At 34.6% G+C, this 25,581-nt stretch overlaps 1 protein-coding gene across 3 annotated transcripts in view; it reads right to left on the reverse strand.

The window, feature by feature from the left end:
• Positions 1-25,581, reverse strand: part of PIGF (phosphatidylinositol glycan anchor biosynthesis class F) — a 40,209-nt gene that overhangs the window by 13,400 nt on the left and 1,228 nt on the right. For 2 of the 3 annotated variants that reach the window (XM_051975207.1, XM_051975208.1), the window contains exons 2-5: positions 23,865-24,115; positions 21,353-21,444; positions 18,847-18,963; positions 4,896-5,004 (exon numbers count right to left, since the gene is read on the reverse strand). In XM_051975207.1, coding sequence (XP_051831167.1) covers positions 4,896-5,004; positions 18,847-18,963; positions 21,353-21,444; positions 23,865-24,092 — 546 coding nt within the window. In that variant the 5' untranslated portion in view covers positions 24,093-24,115. Of the gene's footprint in view, positions 1-4,895; positions 5,005-6,519; positions 7,320-18,846; positions 18,964-21,352; positions 21,445-23,864; positions 24,116-25,581 lie in introns of those variants that run through there. The other variant, XM_051975209.1, reaches the window with a different exon arrangement.

Raw genomic sequence — 25,581 nt, forward strand, 5'->3', positions numbered from 1 at the left:
AAAAAAAAGTGATCTTAGGGAAGCAGTGTAATATGATATAGTAAACAGGTCAGTCTTTGAGACAAAAGATCCAGATTCAAGCCCTTCTGACATGATAGTTGTGTGATCAAAGGCAAGTCATTTGACTGACCAAGTTCCAGCCAGTTCTAATATTATAAGTTACAGATCTGGATCAGTTAAGGGATTTCTACATGTGAAATTCCATAGTCTAACACTATCATAGATCCAGGCCAAGGAAAAAAAATTCATCATGTTAAATGCAACTCATCATCTTAATTTATGTCAAGATCCTTTTAGATCCTGTCATCTGTCTTATTACTTGTCTTTCCCAGATTCATGTCATCTTAAAATTTGACAAGCATGTCATTTTATGCCATCATACAAATCACAAAAATGCTAAGTAGCACAATCGCAGACATATCACTGTTAACATTCTAATATTCACCAAATTCCAAAGTGTTATATATAGTATTATTTTAGATTATCCTCCTGTGCCCCAAAGAGCATTATAAATTATAATGGCAAATATAGTCTTTTGCTAGTATCTTATTCCAACTACTGAGGAAAATTGGAGAGCAGCTTAGCAAAGAGAACAAAAAGCAAACAGGCCAGTATTATATATCATACTTATACTTCCAAACTTCAACTAATCTGTGATCTCAGTCATTTAAATACTTCCTCTTTTGATGTATCTCACAACTTATCCATGCTTTATATTATGTAATTCTTGTCCATGTTCTCTCCGATCTTCCAAGGAGTATCCTGTGTGTTAAAAGACTTCCCCTAGACTTCTTATATTACATGTGAATCAACTTAGCATTGGAACTGACCCATCTCTTAGCCCCTCACTTTTATTATGATCCCTCTACTTCTTTTCCCAATCATAAATTTCATATGCTGTTGGAATCCTTACTAACTGCTAATTAATTAGAGTTGATCTAATCTTACAAGAAGATGTTTTGGGCAGAACCTGACACAAGGTACTAAGTAGAACTAATTAATACAAGGCTTGTGTTCACACCTTTACTCATTGGAGTTCAATGAGTTCACACCTCCCTTGAAGCTCTATGGGCCAGAGAGCACTATGGGAGAAAACCCATAATCCCTCTTTCTCGTATCCCACAATTCCTCCCTCTTGGATAAAAGAAACAGACAGAGTCTCTTGGTCAGATTTCACCGGAATGACATGAAGAGTGGTGCTGGCTCTGGAGGCTGAAAAAAGCAGAGGCAGAAGCAAAGGACAAAGCGGCAAGAGCTCTTGGAACCAAGCAGAGAGATAGGCCTCTAAGCTAACCGGGCTATATTGGAGATAATAAAAGATCTGAACTTTTATCACCTGGCTGCGTTTTGAGAAGAAAAAAGCTCACCACAATATGCCATCTATCAAAATAAATTACAAATGTATCAATGATCCTAAATATTTAAAATGACATTAATTTAGTCAAAAATAATTAAAATTAATTTTTAAATTATCTTTTTCACAACTGCAAATGGGGAAAAAATTCTAAACCAAGCATAGCTTGAAACAAATATGGCATAAAATGAACGAATATAAAAGGCTTTCATAGCACTGAAAATAATACACATTAAGATGATTGCTACAGGCTTGGGAAATAATCTTTGCACTTAACATTTCTGATAAAAAAAAAGTCTGACATCAGATTGTTTACTATTGTATGAATGAATCAGATAATCCTAAAATCTGAGTTGCAAGGGACTCCAGAGACCATCTAGCATGACATACATAAAGAGTATATAAAGAGTCCTCACACAAACCTGACAAGTAATCACCCAGCTTGTGGCTCGGGACTTCAAAGGAGGGTTATCCCACCACCTCTCAGGACAATCCCTTCCATTCTAGCAACCCCTCTATAGTTGTTAGCAAGGCTTTCTTGCTGCCAAGCCTGAATTTGCCTCTTTGCAACTTCCATGTATTATTCCTGACTCTTCCCCTCTGAAGCCAAAGGGAATCAACCTAATCATTCCTCTCCACATGACAGCTGATGATTATAATCTTGTACACTGTACAAATGGATCACTGTACACTATACACAATCACTGTAAATACAAAGCAATTAGTAATCCACACACATTTACTTGGATTATAAATTGCTTTACATTATCTGATACTCACAATAACTCTATAACATAGAGATTACAAGCCATTTTACAAATGAGAAAAATAAGGCTTAGATAGACATATTCCAAGTGACTGATAAGAGATGATACAAGTAAATCTGAATCAGGCCTTGGCTTCTATGCAATATTTGAAATGCCATGCCAGCCTTTTTTCTTTTCCCACTATAGAATTTAGTAGTGAGTCAAATACAAATAAGATGCAATATTGCTACCAACGTTGCCTGCATTCAAATTAGTATATAAGCATAAAGCTAAATTTAAGTTAAATAAAATTACTACTCAAAGAATGGAATCTGACTTTTATGTCAAAAAAAATTAGCTCATCAAATGATTCTTCTTAGACTGGAAGAGGAGCTGTCATAAGATCATGATGTCACTTTTACACAATGCTTTATGGTTTGCAATATAGGCAGTGGTCTTTGTATTTATTTTTTCTTATTTAATACTCAGAACAACAGTGTCTGCTTCATGGGGCTTTTACATCAATTTTACAGTTGCTATGTAACTCCAATTTTGTTTTTTTTTTTGCCTTGTTTTTTTTAAGAGAAATCCCCAAAATTCCTTATTAAATGAAATTAAAATTCCTGGAAAATTAACAGCATGTCTAAATGTCCTTCTTTATCATTCCTATGATTCTTTTGTGCAAAAATGTTTGGTGATACATGAAGTTCTTAAATACTGACGAAAAACCACCAAAACATTTAAAAATAAAATTTTGGCTACAAAGTATTTTTTTGTGTATCTATAACTACTATAAAGATATTTTAAAAAGTCAAATTCAAAAAACGCTTTTAAAACATCTCCTGAATCTATTGCTGTAATAGATAATATTACAATATTACAATAATATTAATATATAATATATGTATTATAATAATATAATTATATGATATTAAATTAATATATTAAAAATATTTAGGTAAAGAACTTAGACACATTAAGAATCTGTTACTTATTGCTTGATCTTTTGCTATGAAGGCATCTACCTAATTAGAAAGTATTTTAATCTGACATACAAATCAATATCACCAGGTACCAGTCTAGGATAGTCCCATATTGAGATGACATTCAGAGAATAATTATAATATGTATTCATAATAAAAACACGATCTTCAATTTTTGCACTTCATAATACTCTTTTTCTTAATAATTGCAAATAAAACAAAAAGACACACAATCATCTTTTGATATCACTTAGCAAACAGCAGGTATTCAGTAAAATGCTTTGGCCAAATTTACACAACACATTAACTATTACCAGAAAACTTTTCAAATGTAACAATGATGAATTTCAACAAAGAAAAAATATAAGGAATAAGTACCCCATACTTTCTTCCAACAAAAAAAACAATCTTTTCTAGCAATTCCCATAATCTGATACCTACATCATACTCTCCCCATCATTTATTTCTACTGTAAAAATAAAATGATTTCATCATTTGCTTTTCTGAGCTTACAAGTTGATAGTCAACATAGCCCGCAACGAAGCCAAGAAAATTTTATTAAGTTGTAATTATTCCTGAAATTTTACCTATATTAGTCCTGGCTTTTGTCTACCTAATTTACGTATGATAAAACTTAAGCAGATGAAATAAATAATTAATTCATCCAATTCCTACAATGGCAGCTAATATCAATCAATGCTAGGCAATTCCTCCAATTTTTATTTTTATTTATTTATTTGTTTGTTTATTTATTTATTTAATTGCTGGGTCAATTGGGGTTAAGTGATTTGCTCAGGGTCACACAGCCAGGAAGTGTTGTGTCTGAGGCCACATTTGAACTCAGGTTCTCCTGACTTCAGGGCTGGTGCTCTATCCACTGAGCCACCTAGCTGCCTCTTCCTCCAATTTTTAAGTTTGCTGCTATAGTCAATCATCTTTGACTATATCAATGTCACCCAAAATATATATTTTTAAAAGATAGTTCCTGTCATTAAATTTCTGAGTACCCTGGTTAGAGGAGTAGGGAGGACACACATAGTGGGGAGCAATCAAAACTAGGAAAATCACCAAGAGAAGATGTGAAAAGCTAGTTCTTTACAGCCACCAAAGTGATTGGTACAGTTATGTCAAGGATATAAGGCATAGAGGATAGTAATATGTACCCAATGTTCTGCCTACAGTCCTATTTGGGAACGTACTGTGATTGGGGATAGATACTGGGAAATCCCAGTTCAACTGGTATCCTGAAATGGCGATTGGAGTCATAGAAACATAGAATTTAAATAGGTTATAAAGAGCCTTTGAGATTATTTTAGTTCAATCCCCTATTTCACAGATGAGGAAACTGAGACAAAGAGGTAAAAAGTAATTGAGATTTTCATAACTTTTCTAGAACAGTTCAAAAAAAAAACCCTGGCTCAAAATTGCATATAAATTTTAAGTACTATAAATTATTTTGTGAATACCAATCATTTTACAAACTAAATCACAATATGATAGTTTAGCTTAAATATATTAATTACTCTTTCTCATTGATATATATATATGACTGAATAATATTTAACTGAAAGGATCATCTACATAGTACAGGTTAAAAAAAAAAAAACAATCTTGGATTATCCCACTAAACAAGGAATACATGATTATTTTATAAACATACAAATGCTAACTACCAAAAAAAAATCTTACAAAAACAGTACTATAAAAACTTGGAGGGAAAAAAATATCTATTACAACCTAGTATTACTATGGTTCACTAATCTTGTCTACATGCTGGAGCCATATCTATTGATTTAGGTAATGAAAACTGACCTGCCATGGCCTCTCCCAATCCAATGGAATAGGAAATGCTCCAAGCCATGCTCCTACAACGCTGGACAGTGTAGTGATCTGAAGACTATTATCCCAAATAGATGTAGCTCTGTAAAATAAAAATTAACATTTAAGGCAACAGGTTAGCTACTGGAATGAATGAATACTATTTTTACTAATCTTTTAAAATGAAGGTGTCAAACTGTTTTGTCAGAAATTGTTAAAAATTATAACATTGTTTATAAATTTATGAAAGTTAAGGCAAAAAAAAGGTCTTCAAATAATGTGCCCATGGCTATACAAAGAATTAGTACAAAAATATGAAAATAAAATTTATACAACCCAACAAATGAATTCATGCCTTACCAGAAAGACCAGTCATGGAGGCAGCCTGGTAAAATCTATGGGCTCCTTCTCAGAATAATATTTTTAAATAATTGAAGGAAATATTAAATTTCAATTAGAGGCTAGTGAAAATAAATAATGTAATTCCCAAATACACATATGCAAGGGATCCATGAAATCTATTCAACCATTATAAGCTTCCTATTCTGTCTGTTAAATTCCAGTTAATACTCTACATAAACCTGAAACATTTATATGAATTGATGCAAAGTGAGGTTAGCAAAACATTCAGCAATACTGTAATAATGATCAACTGTGAAAGACTTAGCTATTAGCATTCTAAAAATGGATAATTTTAATCACATTAAATTTAAAAAATTTTGTACAACATTGTACAACATTTTGTACAACAAAAATTTGTACAACAATGCAAAATGAATAATTTTGATTATATAATTTTTTTAAAAATTCTAACAGTATTTTATATGTTATATATGCAAAGATAGTTTTAACATTTACCTTTGCAAAACGTTTTATAACCAGTTTTTCTCTCCCCCCTTCCCAATATAGCAAGCAATCTGATACAGGTTAAACATATGTAGTGCTTCTAAATATATTTCCATATTCATCATACTGGGCAAAAAAAAAAAAAAAATCAGATCAAAAAGGATAAAAACACAAGAAAGGAAAAAAGAAACAAGTAAACAAATGATGGCATCAACAAAAAAAAGTGAAAATACTACCTTTGATTCACATTAAGACTTCATTCATAGTTCTCTCTCTGAAGGTGGGTGGCACTTTCTACCATAAGTCTATTAGAATTACCTTGAATCACCTCATTGTTAAAAAGAATCCAGTCCACCACAGTTGATCATCATATAATCTTATTGTTATTGAGATTACATTAAATTTTAAAGGTTTTGTAAAGACAAAACTAATGCTGTTAAGATTAGAAGGAAAACAAAACTGGAGAAAAATTTTAAAAGCAAGTTTTTTTCTGATCAAATCTTCATTTTAAACATATAGCGAACTCTTGGATAGGCCGAGCGAATATAATATAGATGACAATACTCCTTAAACTAATCTATTTATTTAGTGCTATACCAATCACACTTCCAAGAAAATATTTTAATGATCGAGAAAAAATAACAATAAAATTCATATGGAACAATAAAAAGTTGAGAATCTCAAGAGAATTAATGAAAAAAAAAATCAAATGAAGGTGGCCTAGCTGTACCTGATCTAAAATTACAGCAGCAGTCACCAAAACCATTTGTCTTGGCTAAGAAATAGATTAGTTGATCAGTGGAATAGGTTAGGTTCACAAGACAGAATAGTCAACTATAGCAATCTAGTGTTTGACAAACCCAAAGATCCTAACTTTTGGGATAAGAATTCATTATTTGATAAAAACTGCTGGGATAACTGGAAATTAGTATGGCAGAAATTAGGCATGGACCCACACTTAACACCATATACCAAGATAAGATCAAAATGGGTCCATGATCTAGGTATAAAGAACAAGATCATAAATAAATTAGAGGAACATAGGATAGTTTATCTCTCAGACTTGTGGAGGAGAAAGAAATTTGTGACCAAAGATGAACTAGAGACCATTACTGATCACAAAATAGAAAATTTTGATTATATCAAATTAAAAAGCCTTTGTACAAACAAAACTAATGCAAACAAGATTAGAAGGGAAGCAACAAACTGGGAAAACATCTTTACAGTTAAAGGTTCTGATAAAGGCCTCATTTCCAAACTATATAGAGAATTGACTCAAATTTATAAGAAATCAAGCCATTCTCCAATTGATAAATGGTCAAAGGATATGAACAGACAATTTTCAGATGATGAAATTGAAACTATTACCACTCATATGAAAGAGTATTCCAAGTCACTATTAATTAGAGAAATGCAAATTAAGACAACTCTGAGACGCCACTACACACCTGTCAGATTGGCTAAGATGACAGGAAAAAATAATGATGAATGTTGGAGGGGATGCGGGAAAACTGAGACACTGATGCATTGCTGGTGGAGTTGTGAACGAATCCAACCATTCTGGAGAGCAATCTGGAATTATGCACAAAAAGTTATCAAACTGTGCATACCCTTTGATCCAGCAGTGTTACTTCTGGGCTTATATCCCAAAGAAATAATAAAGAAGGGAAAGGGACCTGTATGTGCCAAAATGTTTGTGGCAGCCCTGTTTGTAGTGGCCAGAAATTGGAAATTGAATGGAGGCCCATCAATTAGAGAATGGCTGGGTAAATTGTGGTATATGAATGTTATGGAATATTATTGTTCTGTAAGAAATGACCAGCAGGATGAATACAGAGAGGTTGGGAGAGACTTACATGAACTGATGCTGAGTGAAATGAGCAGAACCAGGAGATCATTATATACTTCAACAATGATACTGTATGAGGATGTATTCTGATGGAAGTGGATTTCTTTGACAAAGAGACCTAACTCTGTTTCAATTGATCAATGATAGACAGAAGCAGCTACACCCAAAGAAAGAACACTGGGAAATGAATGTAAACTATTTGCATTTTTGTTTTTCTTCCCGGGTTATTTTTACCTTCTGAATCCAATTCTCCCTGTGCAACAAGAGAACCGTTCGGTTCTGCCCACATATATTGTATCTAGGATATATTGTAACTTATTTAACATATATAGGACTGCTTGCCATCTAGGGGAGGGAGTGGAAGGAGGGAGGGGAAAAATTGGAACAGAAGTGAGTGCAAGGGATAATGTTGTAAAAATAATTACCCTGGCATGGGTTCTGTCAACAAAAAGTCATTATAAAATAAAATAAAATCATATTAGGCACTTACAAAAATATATGTGTATAGCGAACTAATTCAAATTTATAAGTATCCAATTCATTCTTATGGACAAAAGATCAAAGAATCCAACTCTGACACTATCCTTAGTTATCCAGGGATAACTGGGAAGCAGCTTAACCTCACTAAGTCTCACTTTTCTCATGTGTAAAATGAATATTACATCCTTAAAAACTTATCAAAGGGCAGTGGTGAGGATTTACTATTTATTATTTTCTTGTGAAAAGGTGAAGAAAAAAATCCAAAACAGATCACTAGAATGATTTTTCTCCTTAATCCAATTAATTCCATATTTCACTGCCATCATTCTTTTAATTCTTGTTTTTCCACCTGATTTAGTCTGTGTGTGCATGTGTGAAGAGTGGGAAAAGAATTGGGTTTAGGCTTAGAGACGCTGGGATTGAAAACTTCTTATTCTTACTACCTGTATGATTGTAGACAAGTCTTCCAATGTATTTGGGCTTCAGCTTCTTCATTTGTAAAATGTAGGGATTAGACTAGTTGACCTTTGGAGTTCCTTTAATTGCTAAATGTATAACTTTATATTTAAGTTATTTAACCCTAGATCTGTCTAGGAAGGAACTATTATTTTGTTAACCTCAAAGTATTTTGCAAAGAATAGGTCCTACACATAAGATGCTAAATAAGTGTGAGTGATGAGGACCCAATAAAACAAACAGACTCACTATAAATTAAAAAGTCAATCAACTAGCACTTTTTAAATGACAATTATGTGCCAAGTACTGTGCTAAGTGCTGGAGATACAAAAAAAGTTCCTACTCTCAAGGAGCTCCAAATCCCACAAAGTTGATAATATATAAACAAATATGAACAAGCAATATCACAGAGGATAAATTAGAGGTTATCCCAGAAGGAAAATATTAGATTATGGAAGACTAGAGAAGGCTTCTTACAGAAGATGGGATTTTAAGCAAATCTTGAAGGAAGTCAGAGAAGACAGGAAGTGGAACTAAGGAGGGAGAGTGTTTCAGGCAAAGGAACCAGTCAATGTGAACATTCAAGAGTCATGAGATAGACTGTTTTATGTGAGGAACAGCAGAGCACAATGTCATTGGAACGCAGAGTGTGGGAAGGAGAGTAAGAGGTAAAAGACTGTAAAGGTAAAAAGAGTCCAGACTAGGTGTAAAGTGATGAGGGCCAACACCAGGATAACTCCCAAAAAAGAGAAATGGACACCTGGAGAATGACAGGTTTTGTCAAGAAGCTGGATGGAGGAGATCAAAGTAAGTAGGCAAAGATGACAATTAGTTTGGGAGCCTGGGGTGATGATCTTTTTTTTTTTTTTTTTAAACATTTTTTAAAAACCCACATGGATGGGTAATTTTTCCAACATTGACTCTTGCATAACCTTTTGTTGCAAATCTTCCTCTTCTTCCCCCCCACTCCTTCCCCTATCTGGCAGTCCAACACATGTTAAATATTTTGAAATACATGTTAGATCCAATATGTGTATACATATTCATACAGTTATATGGTTACGCAAGAAAAAATCAGATCAAAAAGGAAGAAAAAGAAAAACAGGAAAAAAAAACCTCAAATTGTAAGTAAGCAAAGAACAACAGAGAGTGAGAATGCTATGTTGCGTTCCACCCTCTGTTCCCATGGCTCTCTCTCTCTCTGGGTATAGATGGCTCTCTTCATCACTGCACAAGTAGAACTGGTCCAAATCATCTCAATGTTGAAGAGAGCCACATCCGTCAGAACTGATCGTCGTATAATATTGATATTGTTATGTACAATGATCTTCTGGTTCTGCTCATTTCACTCAGCATCAGTTCATGTATGTCTCTCCAGGTCTCTCTGAAATCATCCTGCTGATCATTTCTTACAGAACAATAGTATTCCATAGCATTCATATGCCATAATTTATTCACCCATTCTCCAGCTGATGGGCATCACTCAGTTTCCAGTTTCTTGACACTACAAAGAGAGCCGCCACAAACATTTTTGCACAAGTGGGTTCCTTTCCCTCCTTTAAAATCTTTTGGGGATATAATGCTGGGTTAAAGGGTATGCACAGTTTGATAACTTTTTGAGCATAATTCCAAACTGCTCTCCAGAATGGTTGGAACAGTGATGATCTTGATAATTAACAGGAAGAATTTGATTTTGGACACGCTGAGATTAAGATGTCCATGATACTTCCTGTTTGACCAAATCTTTTTTGGCAAGGTCAAACTTTACCTTTCATCAATGACTAAATAGAAAGATTACTTTGGCATGTATTTGCTACAATACTTGGACAAAAACATGAATAATTAGCCAAAGTTAAAAAAGTCATTTAAAAAAAAATCTTGTACAAGTAACTGTCTAGAGTCACTAAGGCAAAATCCTACCAAAGGAACAAAAGTAAATTACATGTAAAATAGTCTTTTTAGGCAAATGTATGTTTGGCATTTGAACAACATGGCTAGCCCTTCAGAGTTGTGCTCTCTACCAGAGTTTAAATGCTTAGCAATTTAGTTTGAGAAAGAATCTTATCCTGCCAGGTGATCTTCAAAATCTTACTAAGACAATTTAAATAGAAGCGATTCAGTTTGCTGGTATGGCACTGGTATGCTATCCACATTTACAGGTATAAATAGTAAGGTCAGCACAATAGCTCTCTAGACCTTAAGTTTGGCAGTCAGTCTAATCCTTCTTTCCCTCACTTCCTTTGAAACCTTCCAAATGCTGAGCTAGCTCTGGCATCATGTGCACCAACCTTATCACCAATGTGTACATACTGCTAAAGTATACTGCCAAAGGAAGTGAACTTATCCACAGTATTCAAAACTTGTCAGTTTGTTGTAAGTGTTGGTTCCCTATACATAAAATGTGGTGCTGGCTGGTGAAGCACTTGTGTTTTCTTGGTGTTATTACACCGAAATTAGCAGAAGCAGGGAACTAACCATTACATTGTTGCAGCTCAACCTCAGAGGCTACTATTTAATGAACACATAAAAATCACACTAACTCTCCCTCCATTTTAGTTTAGGCTAGTTAACTGTTTCAAGTTATTTTATCATCAGTGAGATAGTTGACATTGATGCCATGTTCATTCTCATTGAAGATACTGGACTGTGGTGTTCTCTTCTTTTTTATATTATAATCGTTCTCTGGGGAAGCAGGTTTCTTGGGGAGGTTTTCTGGAGGCAGCCTTAGTTTCACTTCTGATCAATAATCACTTCAAATGCAGCCAGGGATTTAAGTACAGTCTTTTATTGTTTCTTCCAAAATAGCCCGGTTAGTTTTCTTAGAGGCCTATCTCTTTGCTTGGTTCCAAGAGCTCTTGCAACTTGTCTTTTTGCTCTTCCAGCTTCTGCCTCTAGCTCAACTCCAACTCCTGGCAATCTTCTGAACTGACTGACTGACTGGAGCTCTTTTTATGCTCTTTTAGAGATGTAAACTCAAAGGCTGACTCCTCCTCTGAGAGTGGGATTATGGGAGGTGTGAATTCACAAAGTTACAAAGTTAACTTTGTGTATCTCCCGTACTTGTGAACTCCAATGTGTGAGCTCTAATGTGTAAACTCTTTTTTTTTTTTTTAAATTTAATTTTATTTAATAATAACTTTGTATTGACAGAATCCATGCCAGGATAATTTTTACACAACATTATCCCTTGCAATCACTTATGTTTCGTTTTTTCCCCTTCCTCCCTCCCCCCCCCCAAGATGGCAAGCAGTCCAATATATGTTAAATATGTTGCAGTATATTCTAGATACAATACATATTTGCAGAACCGAACAGTTCTCCCGCTGCACAGGGAGAACTGGATTCAGAAGGTAAAAATTAATGTGTAAACTCTTAAAGGTGCAAACCCAAGCACACAAGCATTGCTTCCACCATAACTCCATAACTGAGCTATCACTTTGTTTCAAGTTCTGGCTCATAACACCTGACAACTGCTGAAAGCATCATGCCAAAAAGCACAGAGCATTGCTTCACTCCACTGGTGACTGATATAGCAGAAGAAGAATATCCATTATGCAGAACGCAAATAAGCATGCCATCATTAAAATGACATAAAATACTAATGGAATTCCTCTGAGCAACCAAGTTTTGATATAATTTTCCATAAGTCCTCACGAATGACAGTATCAAAGGCCTTGGTTAGACTGATGAATTGTGTACAGTTCTGTGTTCTCCTGGCATTCTCCTGGAGTTGTCAGGCACCAAACACCATAGTGACCATCCCCCAGCTATTTCTGAGGCTCTCAAATAGATGACCATCTTCCAGCTGTAGGAACAGTCTATTAAAAAAAACTGGCAAAAACTTTGCCAGCAATGACTTAAAGAGATAGAGATTACCCTCCCCCCCCTTCTCTACCTCCATAATTGTCACAGATCAACCTATTTCCTTTTCCTTGATAGAGACAGACATTCTTGACCTCCTGAGGGAATAACCTCCTCTGGCTATATAATTTGGAAAATTTCAATGGAACCTATCACTTTAAAAAATCTCACCTGGAATAAAATCAGCACCAGTTGCTTTGCCTCAGTTGAGAAGCCTAATGAAATTTAGAAACCTCTTTTTTCCAGTTGAAAATCTGGCTAGAGAGGAATGGACTTTAACCTGAGGTAAAAAGTCAATGGCTTCAACATTGATTGATGATGGTCAAGAATACTATGGAAATGTTCAGTTCATATTTCCAGAATCATGTCCTTCCAATCACGTGGCTCGATCAGCAATGAATAATTGAGATAAACTGTACATCTCTAGTCCATAAATAGCCTTTTGGACATCATAAAAAGCATTTTGAATTTTAACTATCTGTTTAAAATTGAATTTTATTTATCTTCCTATTGAGTCATGAATCTTGCATCCTTCTAAACTTTGCTTGCAATTTTACTTTTGATAGGGTTAATGCTACTTTCTTAGAAATGAATGAACTAGCCTGCTGGTAAATCTAGTGGAGTTCTTGCTTTTCATTTAGTAGCTTCTGAATTTCCCTATTATTTTTATCAAACCAGCAAGTGTTCTGACACAGATGAGTAAAAACAATGTTGCCAAAAAGCTGCCTACTTTTTTTCTCTTCCATTGCTGCCAATTGTATGCTGGCTTAGCTTTCCCTCCAAGTAAGCAACAAACTTTCCCCTCTAGAAGTATTCTAATCTGTTGACATTAAATCTTCTGACAGTCATACTGCCTTGGAGCTACTACTTTTGTTGAATGTGAATATTTACTTTGTAGAACCTAAGTTTATGATTAATTCAACACTCTACTCTGATGAACACAGTCTGTCATTCACACTCTGCTTCTTCCTAAAATGACAATTAAATGTCAACATTTGCTGCAAAGCACCTGCAAAGGTGCATCTACCAATTTTTATTGTATTTAGGTAAATAGAAGGCTGTGTTGGTAATGAGGACATAAGATATACAAGTGTTCAATGGCAAGTGACCACTGTTCATGCCATTTCCATTCCTCTCAATTGCTACCCATGCTGTCTGCTATTATGAGCCTTTTCTAACATTAAAATCACCAGAATTATAAGTTCGCATTGTCATGAGCCTATCATGCACTGCTTTTGGTAAGCATACAAACTTGTTTATTAATTTTGATTGCAAAACTTATACCAGCTTCACAAAGCTCCTTTTCACTGTGTGCTCCAAAAACTGTGTATCCAGTTCCAACTCTGGTAAGCTGGCCTTCATTTGCCAGCCCTGTTTCACTCAAGGCTGCTATTCAGATGTGATACCTGCCCAATACTCTCACAACTAGAACTGTTCATCTTTCAGGTCTATTGAATTTCATGTTGTCCATAAGGGTGTGTACATTCCATGTACTGATGGTGACTGAAATCATCTTTGCGGAAATTTTTGTACTTTTTTTGTATTTTGACCACAGGGTGGGATTCTTGCCTGCCCTTGGACTCAGGCCAGGGTGGGGTAGACCTTTTCTAGCCTCTTTCTCAAACCAGGAGATGAGTAGTGTGGTCCTTAAAAAGCTGCTCAGACACCCAGGAGCCTGCCAAATGCCACTGCTGCTGCCAATGAGAAGACGCCCCATGGCCTGGTTGCCAATGTACAGCTCCCAGTATGTTCACACCTGCTGCTTCATTACTTGCCTATTATATCACAGGATTTAGAGAGAGGTTAAAATGTTATGGGTGATGTCTTTTGATTTATGCATAAATCAGATTTAAATGAGGTAGAGTTGCACAAAGTCATCTACCCCAGTCTCTTCCAAAGTCATCATGATATAGTGGCAGGGAAGAGTCAAGACAATTGATGATGGCCCGAGATGCAGCGTTTTCAAGACCAAGCTCAGAAGGTCCTAAAGCACTTGCTTCAGCCTTCATCATAGCCATTAGAACAAATTGTTCTCATTCACCCCCATTTCATCAGGAAGTCTTCACATGCTTAGGGTAGACACCTTAATTCACTGAAAGATCTAATACCCCTTGGTTATCCTCCATCTGATTTAGCCCAAACTGCTGAAACAATTACTGGGGTTTGGCCAATGTACAGGCTACAGCTTCTTGAAGCTATAGGTAAGAACTAGATGGCAGACACCCAAGGTAAAAAGCAGCCCTAAAACCAGAAGTACTAGTCTGCCCTCAATATATCCTATACCTTGGAAGGAGTGGCAGCAGCTTCATATAGGAGGAGGTCTTTAATCACTGCAGAAAGCGTAGGATGATAAGAAATAGAAGTCATAATAGAATAAAGTAGTAAAGTTTACCGAATCCATGAAAGATATATCCATGAAAGCAAACTGTGGAGACAATGTTGATTTCAAGGAACAACAATAGTCCAGTTTCCTTGGAAATGTAAAATGAATACTTCTCTTAAGTGTGAAGACAGGCAGAATGAGATATGGTAGGAAAGACAGGCTGGTGCCAGAGTCTTAAACATCAGAGTGAGTAGTCTGTATTCTACCCTAGGAACATCAAGGAAGATTTCTGAGCATGACACAAATTGGGTCTTTAGAAAAATTATTTTGGCAGCTATGTAGATCAATAATGTCAAGCTCAAAAAAACAAGAGCTCCAAAAGCAGCATACTGATTTAGAAAACCACAAAATAGTATCATCAATGTTGTATTTTACTCATTACTTAAACAGATACTTCTTAAATACATGTTAATCTGATTTGGGCCTCACAAGGGAGTTTTGTAGGCTTGTTGCAGAGAAGATTTTCACTTCTTGATATAGGCTAGGGGTTGGCCCTTTTTTGTATAACCAAGGAGCTAAGAATGGTTTATACATTTTAAAATAGTTTTATTATATTTAAAATTTAAAAAGACATTCTTAATTTGCAGGACTATACAGAAACAGGTAGAGGGGCCACTAGATCTAGTTTACTGACCCTTGGTATAGATGGTAAAAGCAGAGAGATTAGATGCATGAAACTCAAGAATAAGACTATTACTACAATCTATATGAGAGGTGATGAGGGCCTGAATTAATGAGTTTATTATGTGTTTACTATGTGCTAAACCCTGAAGATACAAAACAAACAAAAAAATCCAACTTGTAGTTGATCTCCAGAAATTTACTTTATAATTGAGAGAGACAATATGTACGAGAAAGCTCAGCTTCAAAACCACTGGTGTACATGTTTGTTACACCATTGGGAATATCCCAAAGTCTTAATGGTTCAACAATGAAGTAAATGCCAAAATTCAGTAGTTCATATGTTGTTGCCAGATCAGACAATAGTGCCATGGGATTTCAAGGGCATCGTGGCAAGTCAGATGGCAAACTCTGATGGTCCTTTATTTTACCAGAAGAATTGAACTTCATGACTCCCAATTCATTTTAAGTGTGTAAGTAGCTCTGTCTACCAGGCCATCTCATGAGATTTGGATGGAGGTCAGGTGCAAAGAGATGACAAGGGAATGAGGGAGTCATTTTTATGTATGGTTCTTCCTTTACCCTATATGGATGCAAATGAGTAGAGAAGGTGAAAGAATACTATTTTGAACATAAAATGAACAAGATTTAGCTACTAAATATGACAAGTATGAAAGATAGATACGAGTCAAAGATAATTGCAGCATTACAAAGCTGAGTGATCTGAAAGATAGCAGTACTCTTATCAAAAATAATCAAATTTAAAGGAATGGTAGGCTTAGAGCAATAAGATAATAAACTGTTTTGGAAATGTTAAATTTGATGTGCAAATGGAACATCTAAGTAAAAATACAAAATAGGTGGTTGTGGAATTAAGACCAATTCTGTAAAGAAATTAGTGCTGAAAATGTAGATTGGCAGTTTGTTGTAGAGATATAATTGAATCCATGGGAGCAGATGAGATTAACAAGAAAAAGGGCACTGAGAGAGAAGAGGAATCAACACAGATGCTCAAGATACAGTTGCAATAAAAGGCCAGAAGAAGGGAGGACATTATCATAGGTCAGGGAAAAGAGACTATCCAGAAAAAGCAGTATATATCAAGTGGTCAACAATTTTGAAAGATGTCAACAGATTAATGCTTGAGAGGATTATGGAAAAGGTCTCAATTCAGCAGTGAAGCCACAGTGAAGCTTGAGAAAAATTTAAATACAATCATACTGTCAGAAGCCAAATTACAAAAAACCAAAAAACAACCAGTAAAAAAGTGAGAGCAGAAATATATTACTGAATTTACCTCTGGGAATTGGGAGCTGTAATAGGGGATGGCAGAATCACATGAAGGATTTTGAAAGGAAGTGCAATCCATGCACATTTGTCAGCAGAAGGAAAAGATATAGAATTGTGAAAAAGGGACAAAGAAAGAGGTTATCAAATGGCTTCAATTTTCTCAGTAAAATGAGGGGTAAAGACAGAAAAGGTTTGGAACAGTGGCTATAGGGAGTGACTGAAAGTGAAAGCAAGAGCACAACATAGATTTGTTCACCAAACTTCAGAATATCATTAGAAGAAAGTTAACCTCTCAAGTTTAAAAACAGCATGATCATTCCAAAATAAAATAGGCAGTAAAATTTAAAGGAGTTTATTAGCTCATTACTTTACCTATACATGATACAGGTTGAAAATAGTATTACTATTCAAAATAGGATGTGTATACATTCATAAATGGCAAGTTATTTTTATAAGGTAGGAAAATTTTAGAATAGACCTTTGCAGTTAATATGGAAGTTAACCATATTATATGAAAAATACAAAACTGGAGTTCTGAAGTATAATAATTTTCTTACATTCAAGATGTTGAAAAATGTTATAGATTTCTTTTAATCCAAAAAAAAAAAAAATCAGGCAGCTAGAGCCCGAATATAGAGCAGTGGATAGAGCACTAGCCCTGAATTCAGGAGGACCTCAGTTCAAATTTGGTCTCAGACACTTAATGCTTCCTAGCTGTGTGACCCTGGGCAAATCACTTAACCTCAATTGCTTCAGCAAAAAAAAAAAAAAAAATCACTGAATGATACATTAACAGTTATTGTGAAAAGGAAAATTTGAAATTTACTTTGATTTCACTAAAGAATTTGTGAAAATTAGGAAAAAAAGAATTCAAACAAGTTCAGCTCAATGCCATAAATATTTATTAAATAACTATGAGATGCACCAGAAGATATAAATATGAATAAGACCCAGGAAATAACCACAAGGAACTTTGAAACTAGTGTTAAACAAAAAAGTTAATTCTATATGAAGAATACATTAACTAAATTAATGCATATCACAAATGCTCCAAGCTATTTGGGCCTGTCTTCTTACTGTTTCATGAACATGCTAGGATCATTCCTATTAATGTGCCTTTGGTCTAATTACCCTTTCCTTTTCACTTTTTAACCAAATACTACCTCACTCCGAGAGCTGGAATGGACACAATCCTCCCCCCCAATAGACGGAAACTAAAGCCCAGGAGATAGTGACTTGCTCAAAAACCTCAAACAGTGTTAGAGGTAGAGGTAGAGGGGACCTGGGTCCTCTGGACTCTAGCCCAATGCGTCCATTGCACCACACTAAGATCAACTTCTTTTTTCAAGCTTTCTATCATCTACTGTGATCTACTAATCATCTGAACTTATTCCAATTATTACCTGTATCACACAATTTGGCCTATAATTAATTACATAAAATTTTAGTGCAGTGCCATTTTAATAGTTGAAAATTTCACTAGGACTCTTTGAGCTGTATGTTAGCATCTTTCCATGTATTATCTTACCTTTACAAATGGATTCTAATGCCCTGGTGAGTAAGGATATTTAATTATTCTCCTCAAGCTATACACATCATAAGTATTCAATAAGTTTGCTGATTGATGAAGTGAAACACTTGCAAACAGAATAATCTTTATATCCCTTTTTCTTTTCCGATAAGACTACTTTAACATCAGAATTTCTTTTGAAGAAATTGAACGTCAAACTATTATACATTTTAGCCCAACTTCTTTAGAGATTAAACAACACATTTCCACATAAGAAAAAGATAAATCTTACATTCTAGTCTCCTGTTGTGAAGGGTTATGATTTAGAATTTGAAGGAATCTTGGGATCACCTGCTCTAATTTCTACATTTTAAAAACTGGGTGATCACAGCTTTCCTGGGAGTATCCTATGTCACATGAGAAATAAGCAATAGTCAAGATTTGAATCCCAATCCAGTGTTATTTCCTACATATCCCTAAAAAAGAAGTTAAATTAATCTACATAAAACATTTTATTTTACTCATTCCACTTTAAGATCTGAGAAAATGTTGTAATACAGGTACAATATTTAATTGACATATGCTATAGCTTCAAAAAATGATGCTATGTGTATATAAATAGTAATGAAAACAAATAATTATAACTTACCCATTTTTAGTGAAAACTCGTAACCATGCTTTAATATTTGGTCCTAATAAACACAAACAAGGTAATGTAGTAAAAGTTGACAAAAGAACAGCAAATAAAAATGTTTCCAGCATCAACCTAGGAAAAAAAATCAAAAAACATGATGAAACATTTCCAGAAATTATAAGTCCTCTGCATAAAATTAGTCATCATTAAAATAGGCCACCTTTACAAAATCAAAAATTTTTTGAGCAAACTGAAGAACCACTTCTTGTCCCTAGCTCTAGCTCTTCCACTGAACCTTCCAGAACCCCAGATGCTGCCATAAAAACTGGACTCTAAGTAGCACTTCTGCACTTGACATTCACCTGACACTAAAACCTTAGAACTCAGAGACATGTCTATCCTGCAAGTGGACCTTCTGTGTTGTCTCCCCCATTTAAAGAGTGTGAGATTCTTAAGAACAGGAACTGTTTTTTCTATTTGTACCCACAGTGCATAATATATAGTAAGCACTTGACAAAAGTGACTTTCACTTAATCTACCAAAGCAGTTTAGGATATTAGGACATCATGCCCATACACTATCAAATATATGTGTATAGGAATGATGCACTCTAATCAGATTATCAGCAAGTTGGAGAGCTATTTCTAAGAATGAAAATTTGTAGATATGTGACCATCCTAAAATAATTTTTGACATGCTTTGGCCTACATTGATAACAAAATTATGATTATTAATATTTCAATAACTAAACAGAAGCCATAAAATGAAAAATGGAAAAAATTTAATGAAATTTAAGTGTGCATTCCAGATGAATCATTTTCCTTGACCTCTATTCAACCTCACTTCTCACATACAATCTTTCTTTCTCCATATATTCACATCCATTCCAAAAAAATCTTTAGCAAACTTGAGACTAGTTTCCTAATTGATGGCCCTTTTATCCTATTCAGGACTCAATCTTCTTTTTAGAGTCAATTAATAGTATGTCATCAAATTACTTAAGAAAGGAGCTAGCCTTCCCTCATTGCCATTTAACTGGCCCTTATAAGGCAGGCAGGTAAGCCTAGCTTAAGTAGTAAGGCATCCTAAAGTTGAGATAAGAGGTAGAAGGTGCCAGACAAGACAAACTCCAACTATTACGCTGCCCTCAAGCACAGAGATAGAGACAGCACAGGACCCTGAACTTGAAAATAGCAGTGTCTCACAAACCATCAGACCTGCTTCTAATCTTCCTTTCCCCCCCTCACAAACAGCTATCACTGAGGAAATATCCCTGTGAGGGGACCCAATTTCCTCCTCCTCACCAGCAGTAACAATAGCTGACCAACTGTTACCAAAAGAGAGGCCTCTGAAAGTGGCAATGTTCCCTGATCCCCTAGTTCTGCTTCCAGTTCAACCTTCACAGTCATCATCTGGTAAAGCAACTTCTGTGAAAGAGGAGCCAGTCATAGCCAACTGCTCACCAACCGCCACACACAGGGCACGCAAGTCAGCTCAGCCAAAGGAACAAGACCCTCTAAGGGAGAGACCAGAAGCACCACCACCTTGTCCACGGTCTCCCAACACCTGGATGGATACAGCTTATGTGGCTGAACCCAGGAGCCCAGTGCTTAGTCCAGTGCTTTCAGCCATTATTCTGGGGGGAAATTCTGGAGAGACACAGCCACTGACGACCCAGAAAGGAAGGTTCTCACCACCAAAGTCCTCAGAACTGCCAAACAGTTGAACATCAGAAACTAGAAGGGTTTTGTCAGTGGAAATGAAATTAAGGAAGAGCCCTTATTATTTGCTTTGTGAATCTGCATAAAAGACCTGGGATCTTGCATCTTAAATCTTCCCTATGTATTGTCTTTCCCATTAAGAAGAGGGAACCCTTCTTTTCTATTTATTCCCATGATGCTTTGCACATAGAAAGCATTTACATAAATGTTTCATTCATTCATCAAATAACCAAATTATTATTTAAGCTTAAAATTACTAAAAGGTAAACTTTAAATGAACACAGAACACAAAACAATTTATTAATTTATGTCTTAATTCAGAAATTGGAATTATTCTAAAAAGGATTCAAGACTTACTTTTTTAAGTAACAAAAGGTTCATGAAGGCAATGAATTATGTAAATAAAATTATAAAGCTCTACTTAGTATGCAACAGATTCTTTAGGAGTGTTATTTTACTCAGATTCAATGTGCTAAATATAAATGATTCTTTGGCATTTAATATTTTTGCAGATTATCTAAATATCTCAACAAGGCAAGAGTTAAGAAAATTATCACTCAGAAATGAACTCAAAAACATCAAATAAATATAATTATCTGGCTACTTCTTTAAGGAAAAATAAAATGACAACACTGACCTTTGATTTATTAATAGAGACCACTATTAAGATACAAATGCTACATACCTAGTGATCTAGTGGATCTTCTTTAACCATAAGCATTTTCTAAGGTGCATCTTAGATTGTAAATTAGTTACCAAGAAAAAATTCATGTGACATAAGTTAGTAAATTAAGACTTACTCTATTAGTGGTGCTCCATACAGAACAATGATTGTATGATAGAGTAGGCAAGATATAAAAAAGTAGACACAAGATTTCAGAAGTCTGGATATCTAAAAAAAACCACACACACACAAAAAAAAAAAACACCTTTGAAGGTAGCATTATTATTACAAAGATATCAAATTTATCATTTTATTTATACCAAATAACCTTAGCACATCAAAAAGTGAGGTAGTGCAATGGATGGAGTGCTAGATCTGGTTCAAGGAGATCTGAATTCAAATCTAGCCTCTGATGAGGACTAACCATGTGACCTTGGGCAGGTCATTTTACCAGTCTCCTCAATTGTAAAATAAGGATAACAACAACACAAACCTCCCAAGGCTGCTTTAAGGAACAAAAAAAAAAAAAAAAAAAAAAGAGAGAGAGTGAGAGAGAGAGAAAGAGAGAGAGAAAAAGAGATGATAATAGTAAGGCACTTATTAGTATAGGAGCTGGCACACAATAAATGTCAGCTATTGTTATTATTGTGATGATCAAATGAGATAATACTTGTAAAGTGCTTAGCATAGTGCCTGGAACAAACTTAATATTTCCTCTCTTCCCCTTTAAAATAAATACAGGGGAAAAAAGATTGTGAAATATCTTGACCTTCTACAGAATATACTTAAGGTCAAATACTGTTCTATACACAATAATTACAGGACAGTAGGTAATACAGATATCAAATCTGTTTCCAAACCCTGGAATCCTAGGCTGCAGCATATAGTGCCAGAACACTGTTCATGTGAAAGTATTATTAAAAGCCTTAAGGTATTTTTTGATTAATATATAGTAAGTGCTATGTGGTTAATATTTAAAGGAATATTGACATGTTAAAAGTTTGCAAACACTTTACACGTATTTCATTTGATTTACAATCCTGGGAGATGGGTTTTTTTGGACACAAGAGGAATGAAAACTCAGAAAAGTCAAAATAATTTGCCCATTGTCACACTGCTGCTAAATGTCTAAGGCAAGCTTCAAAGCTTATGTTCGAAATTTGAAGTCTAGCACTCTACAGCTTGCCATACTGTTTCTATTTTATAAAATCTTAATGAGAAAGCAACATATTATACTGGAAAGAGCATAGTTATTGTAGGATCAGAAAACAGATTCAAATCCTGCCTTGGTTATTTACTTCTTCTGTGACTGTGGGCAACATACACCCTTTTCCCATAGATGATTGATCAGAGACAGATTACAGGTTTATGCATTAGAAGCTAGCAGAAACTTCATATAAATTTATTGTTGATTAGAAGAAAATTCATTAATTTACTGAAATACATAAATTTCAGTAATTATGATTTCTAAATCATTAAATGATCATGGATACTGTGATCTAATTCAACTCACATTTTTTTAATCAGAGACATTTAGACCCAAGATATTAAGTGACTTGCCCAAAGTTCTACCAATGGAAAATGAAAAAAAAAAGTGACCTTTCATTTTCACGTCATTGCCCACCGGCCCTCTCTCCCAACAATTAGGGAACTAAATAAATGTAATGATTTTTATATAGAAGAAAATAACAAAATACTTGGAGAAACTTTGTACTTAAAATTTAGTAAGTAAAGAACCAATAGAACAATAGAATTTATCTTACACAAATGTATATTCAGAAATTGACCATCTACATATTGGCCAACATGCCTACAACCTGCCCAAATAAAGCTTAAATTTTTAAAAACACATTAGATTTTAAAATAAGGCAACTTAAAATTTCCTTTAAGCTCCCAAAGTAATACAAATTGCATCAGAAGACATATCAATTTATTATAGCAATATTTGATTTCCTATACTATAGTGATTTAACTAATTCCACCAAGACAGATTTAAAAACCTGCAAGCCAGCTACTTTTTAGTCATCTTTACCAGTGACTTGAAAAGATTATACTTAAAAATCCCATAATTAATTCATATTGCACAACTCCTCACAAAATATAAAAAAAGGCAGTCCTCCCTTGCAATAAGTAGCTCCTCTTTAGAAGATTTTTTTTTTTTAATATGAACCTTTAAAACCAGATGAAATCATCTAGGTGTAAAAAAAATCTCTGGTCATTGGTAACTATAATTAATTGTCTTACAGTTGCCTAGAGCATGGACAAATTAAATGACTTGCCCACAGTCACCAAGGATATGTCAGAAGTAAGGTCTTTCTTATTCCAAGGTCAATCCTTTATGCTATATTTTCTAAATATAGACTATTTAAATATTTCTAAAAATATAGGCAAATGAAATAAGAATATAAGTCAAAAATGGATGGAAGGAGCAGCAGCCTTCATGAAATACTAGCCCCCTATACATCAATTGTGAGTACATTCTGGCAAATCAAATGCCACTGAATTTAAAAGTAGATTTGATTAAGAACAGCTGCTAATTCACTGTTGACATAATTTAGAGAGTTCTATATTAATTCTCTCTCATAACTACACTTTTTTCCTCAAAAGAGACACTTCCCCAAAATCAGTTATTGTCAAGTAAGTCTTACCTTATGTGAAATTGAGCTTCTCTTAGCAGATGGATTTGGTTTTATTAGCAAATATAATACTACATTGACAATGGTTACACATACAGAACAGATACACAACCATGTCAAGTGTGTTTCCAAGACTGAGAAGTCCTCCAAGAATAAAGATGGAGTGAAGGTAGTTAGAATGATGGAAAAAACACAGAAAAGGTGAGCATAAAACAGTCTCTTGATATCTGTGTCTTTCATGGTGCTTCCTGAAGGTGTACCCACTGAAAAGCAAATTGAATTTTATTTAAGACTAATACATATTAACAATAAGATCTATTTGTGCTAAACATTTCAAATTTTAAAACAAGGAACTTTAACTTAAAGCAACTTTAGAATAGTAAATACATTTTAGAACACAAATTTTATCATAGATTCAAATATGTTATTAACTCCAATAGCATTATATCTTCTGCTCATATTTAATCTTTTTATCCATCCTGATCTTCTACCTCTACAACCCAAACCATTTGCTATCTTGACACCAGAGGTATCAAATTCAGGAGTGGTGCCTAAATTATATTAAAATATAATTGAAAAATGTTTAACAAAATAAAACATAGAAATGTGAATTTGTGGTTTTCCAGGTCAATATGTAGTCTGTAAGGATCCTTCTCTTTTTGAGTATGACATGGCTTTTTGTAACTGCCTGCTCTTTTGCCTTTACACTGGCTGTTCTTCATATCTGGAATGCTCTGCCTCTTAACTTCCTACATTCAAAACTACTTTTTAGCTGAAAACCTTTCTTAGTCCCAACAGCTATTGGGACTTTGGCCTCTAAAGTTACCTTGGAACTACTCTATAAGTAACTAGTATACTCTTTTTTATTTAGCCGTGGTTTCCATTAAAATGTAAGCTCCTTGAGGGCAGAGACTGTTTTTTATTTTTGCTTTTTCCTTTGTATTCTTTTTATTTTTTCCCTGAGGCAACTGGGGTTAAATAACTTGCCTAAAGTCAAACAGCTAGGAAGTGTTAAGTGTCTGAGATCACATTTGAACTCAGGTCCTCCAGACTTCAGAGCTGGTGCTCTATCCACTGAGCCAGCTAGCTGTCCCCCTTTGTATTCTTAATGTTAAGGACAGGGTCTCACACACAGTGTTTAATAAATGCTCAACCGGTAAGCAAATTTATTATATTAAGAGTCTGTTGATAACTGTTTTGTGAAAAATCAAAAAAAGCTCTTGTGGAAGCTAAATCAAACATTTATTAAGTGCCCACTATATGCATGGTACTGAGTCTATCTATTTTCGTTATGGTCATATGCCAAAGATAAGAGAGGTTCATTTACAAAGGACTATGAAATTTATCAGCCTGTAGCACTGGCTACAGCTAGAATCAAAGCTTTGCACTGGAAACTCCTGAAAAATATAATTTCTGCCAAAATTATTACCGTTTCTTACATTTGCTAATATTACAATACTACAATATCTTATTTACAACTTTTATCAAATGCCAAGAGACACGACAAAGATCTTCAAAACAAAGCATGGTACTGATAAAACCTGGAATGTTTAATCACACCATTCTGAACCAAGGAACTCCAACTTCCTACAACTCAACAAGCATTAATTATCTATGTACCAGGCACTTTGCTAAGCACTAGGGATACAAAACAAAGGTAAAAACAGTGCCTTCAAGAATTTCACAACCTAATGGGAGAGATAACAAACAAATAACAACGCACATATAC

The sequence above is a fragment of the Antechinus flavipes genome, chromosome 2 (assembly GCF_016432865.1).
Source record: "Antechinus flavipes isolate AdamAnt ecotype Samford, QLD, Australia chromosome 2, AdamAnt_v2, whole genome shotgun sequence".
NCBI lineage: Eukaryota > Metazoa > Chordata > Mammalia > Dasyuromorphia > Dasyuridae > Antechinus > Antechinus flavipes.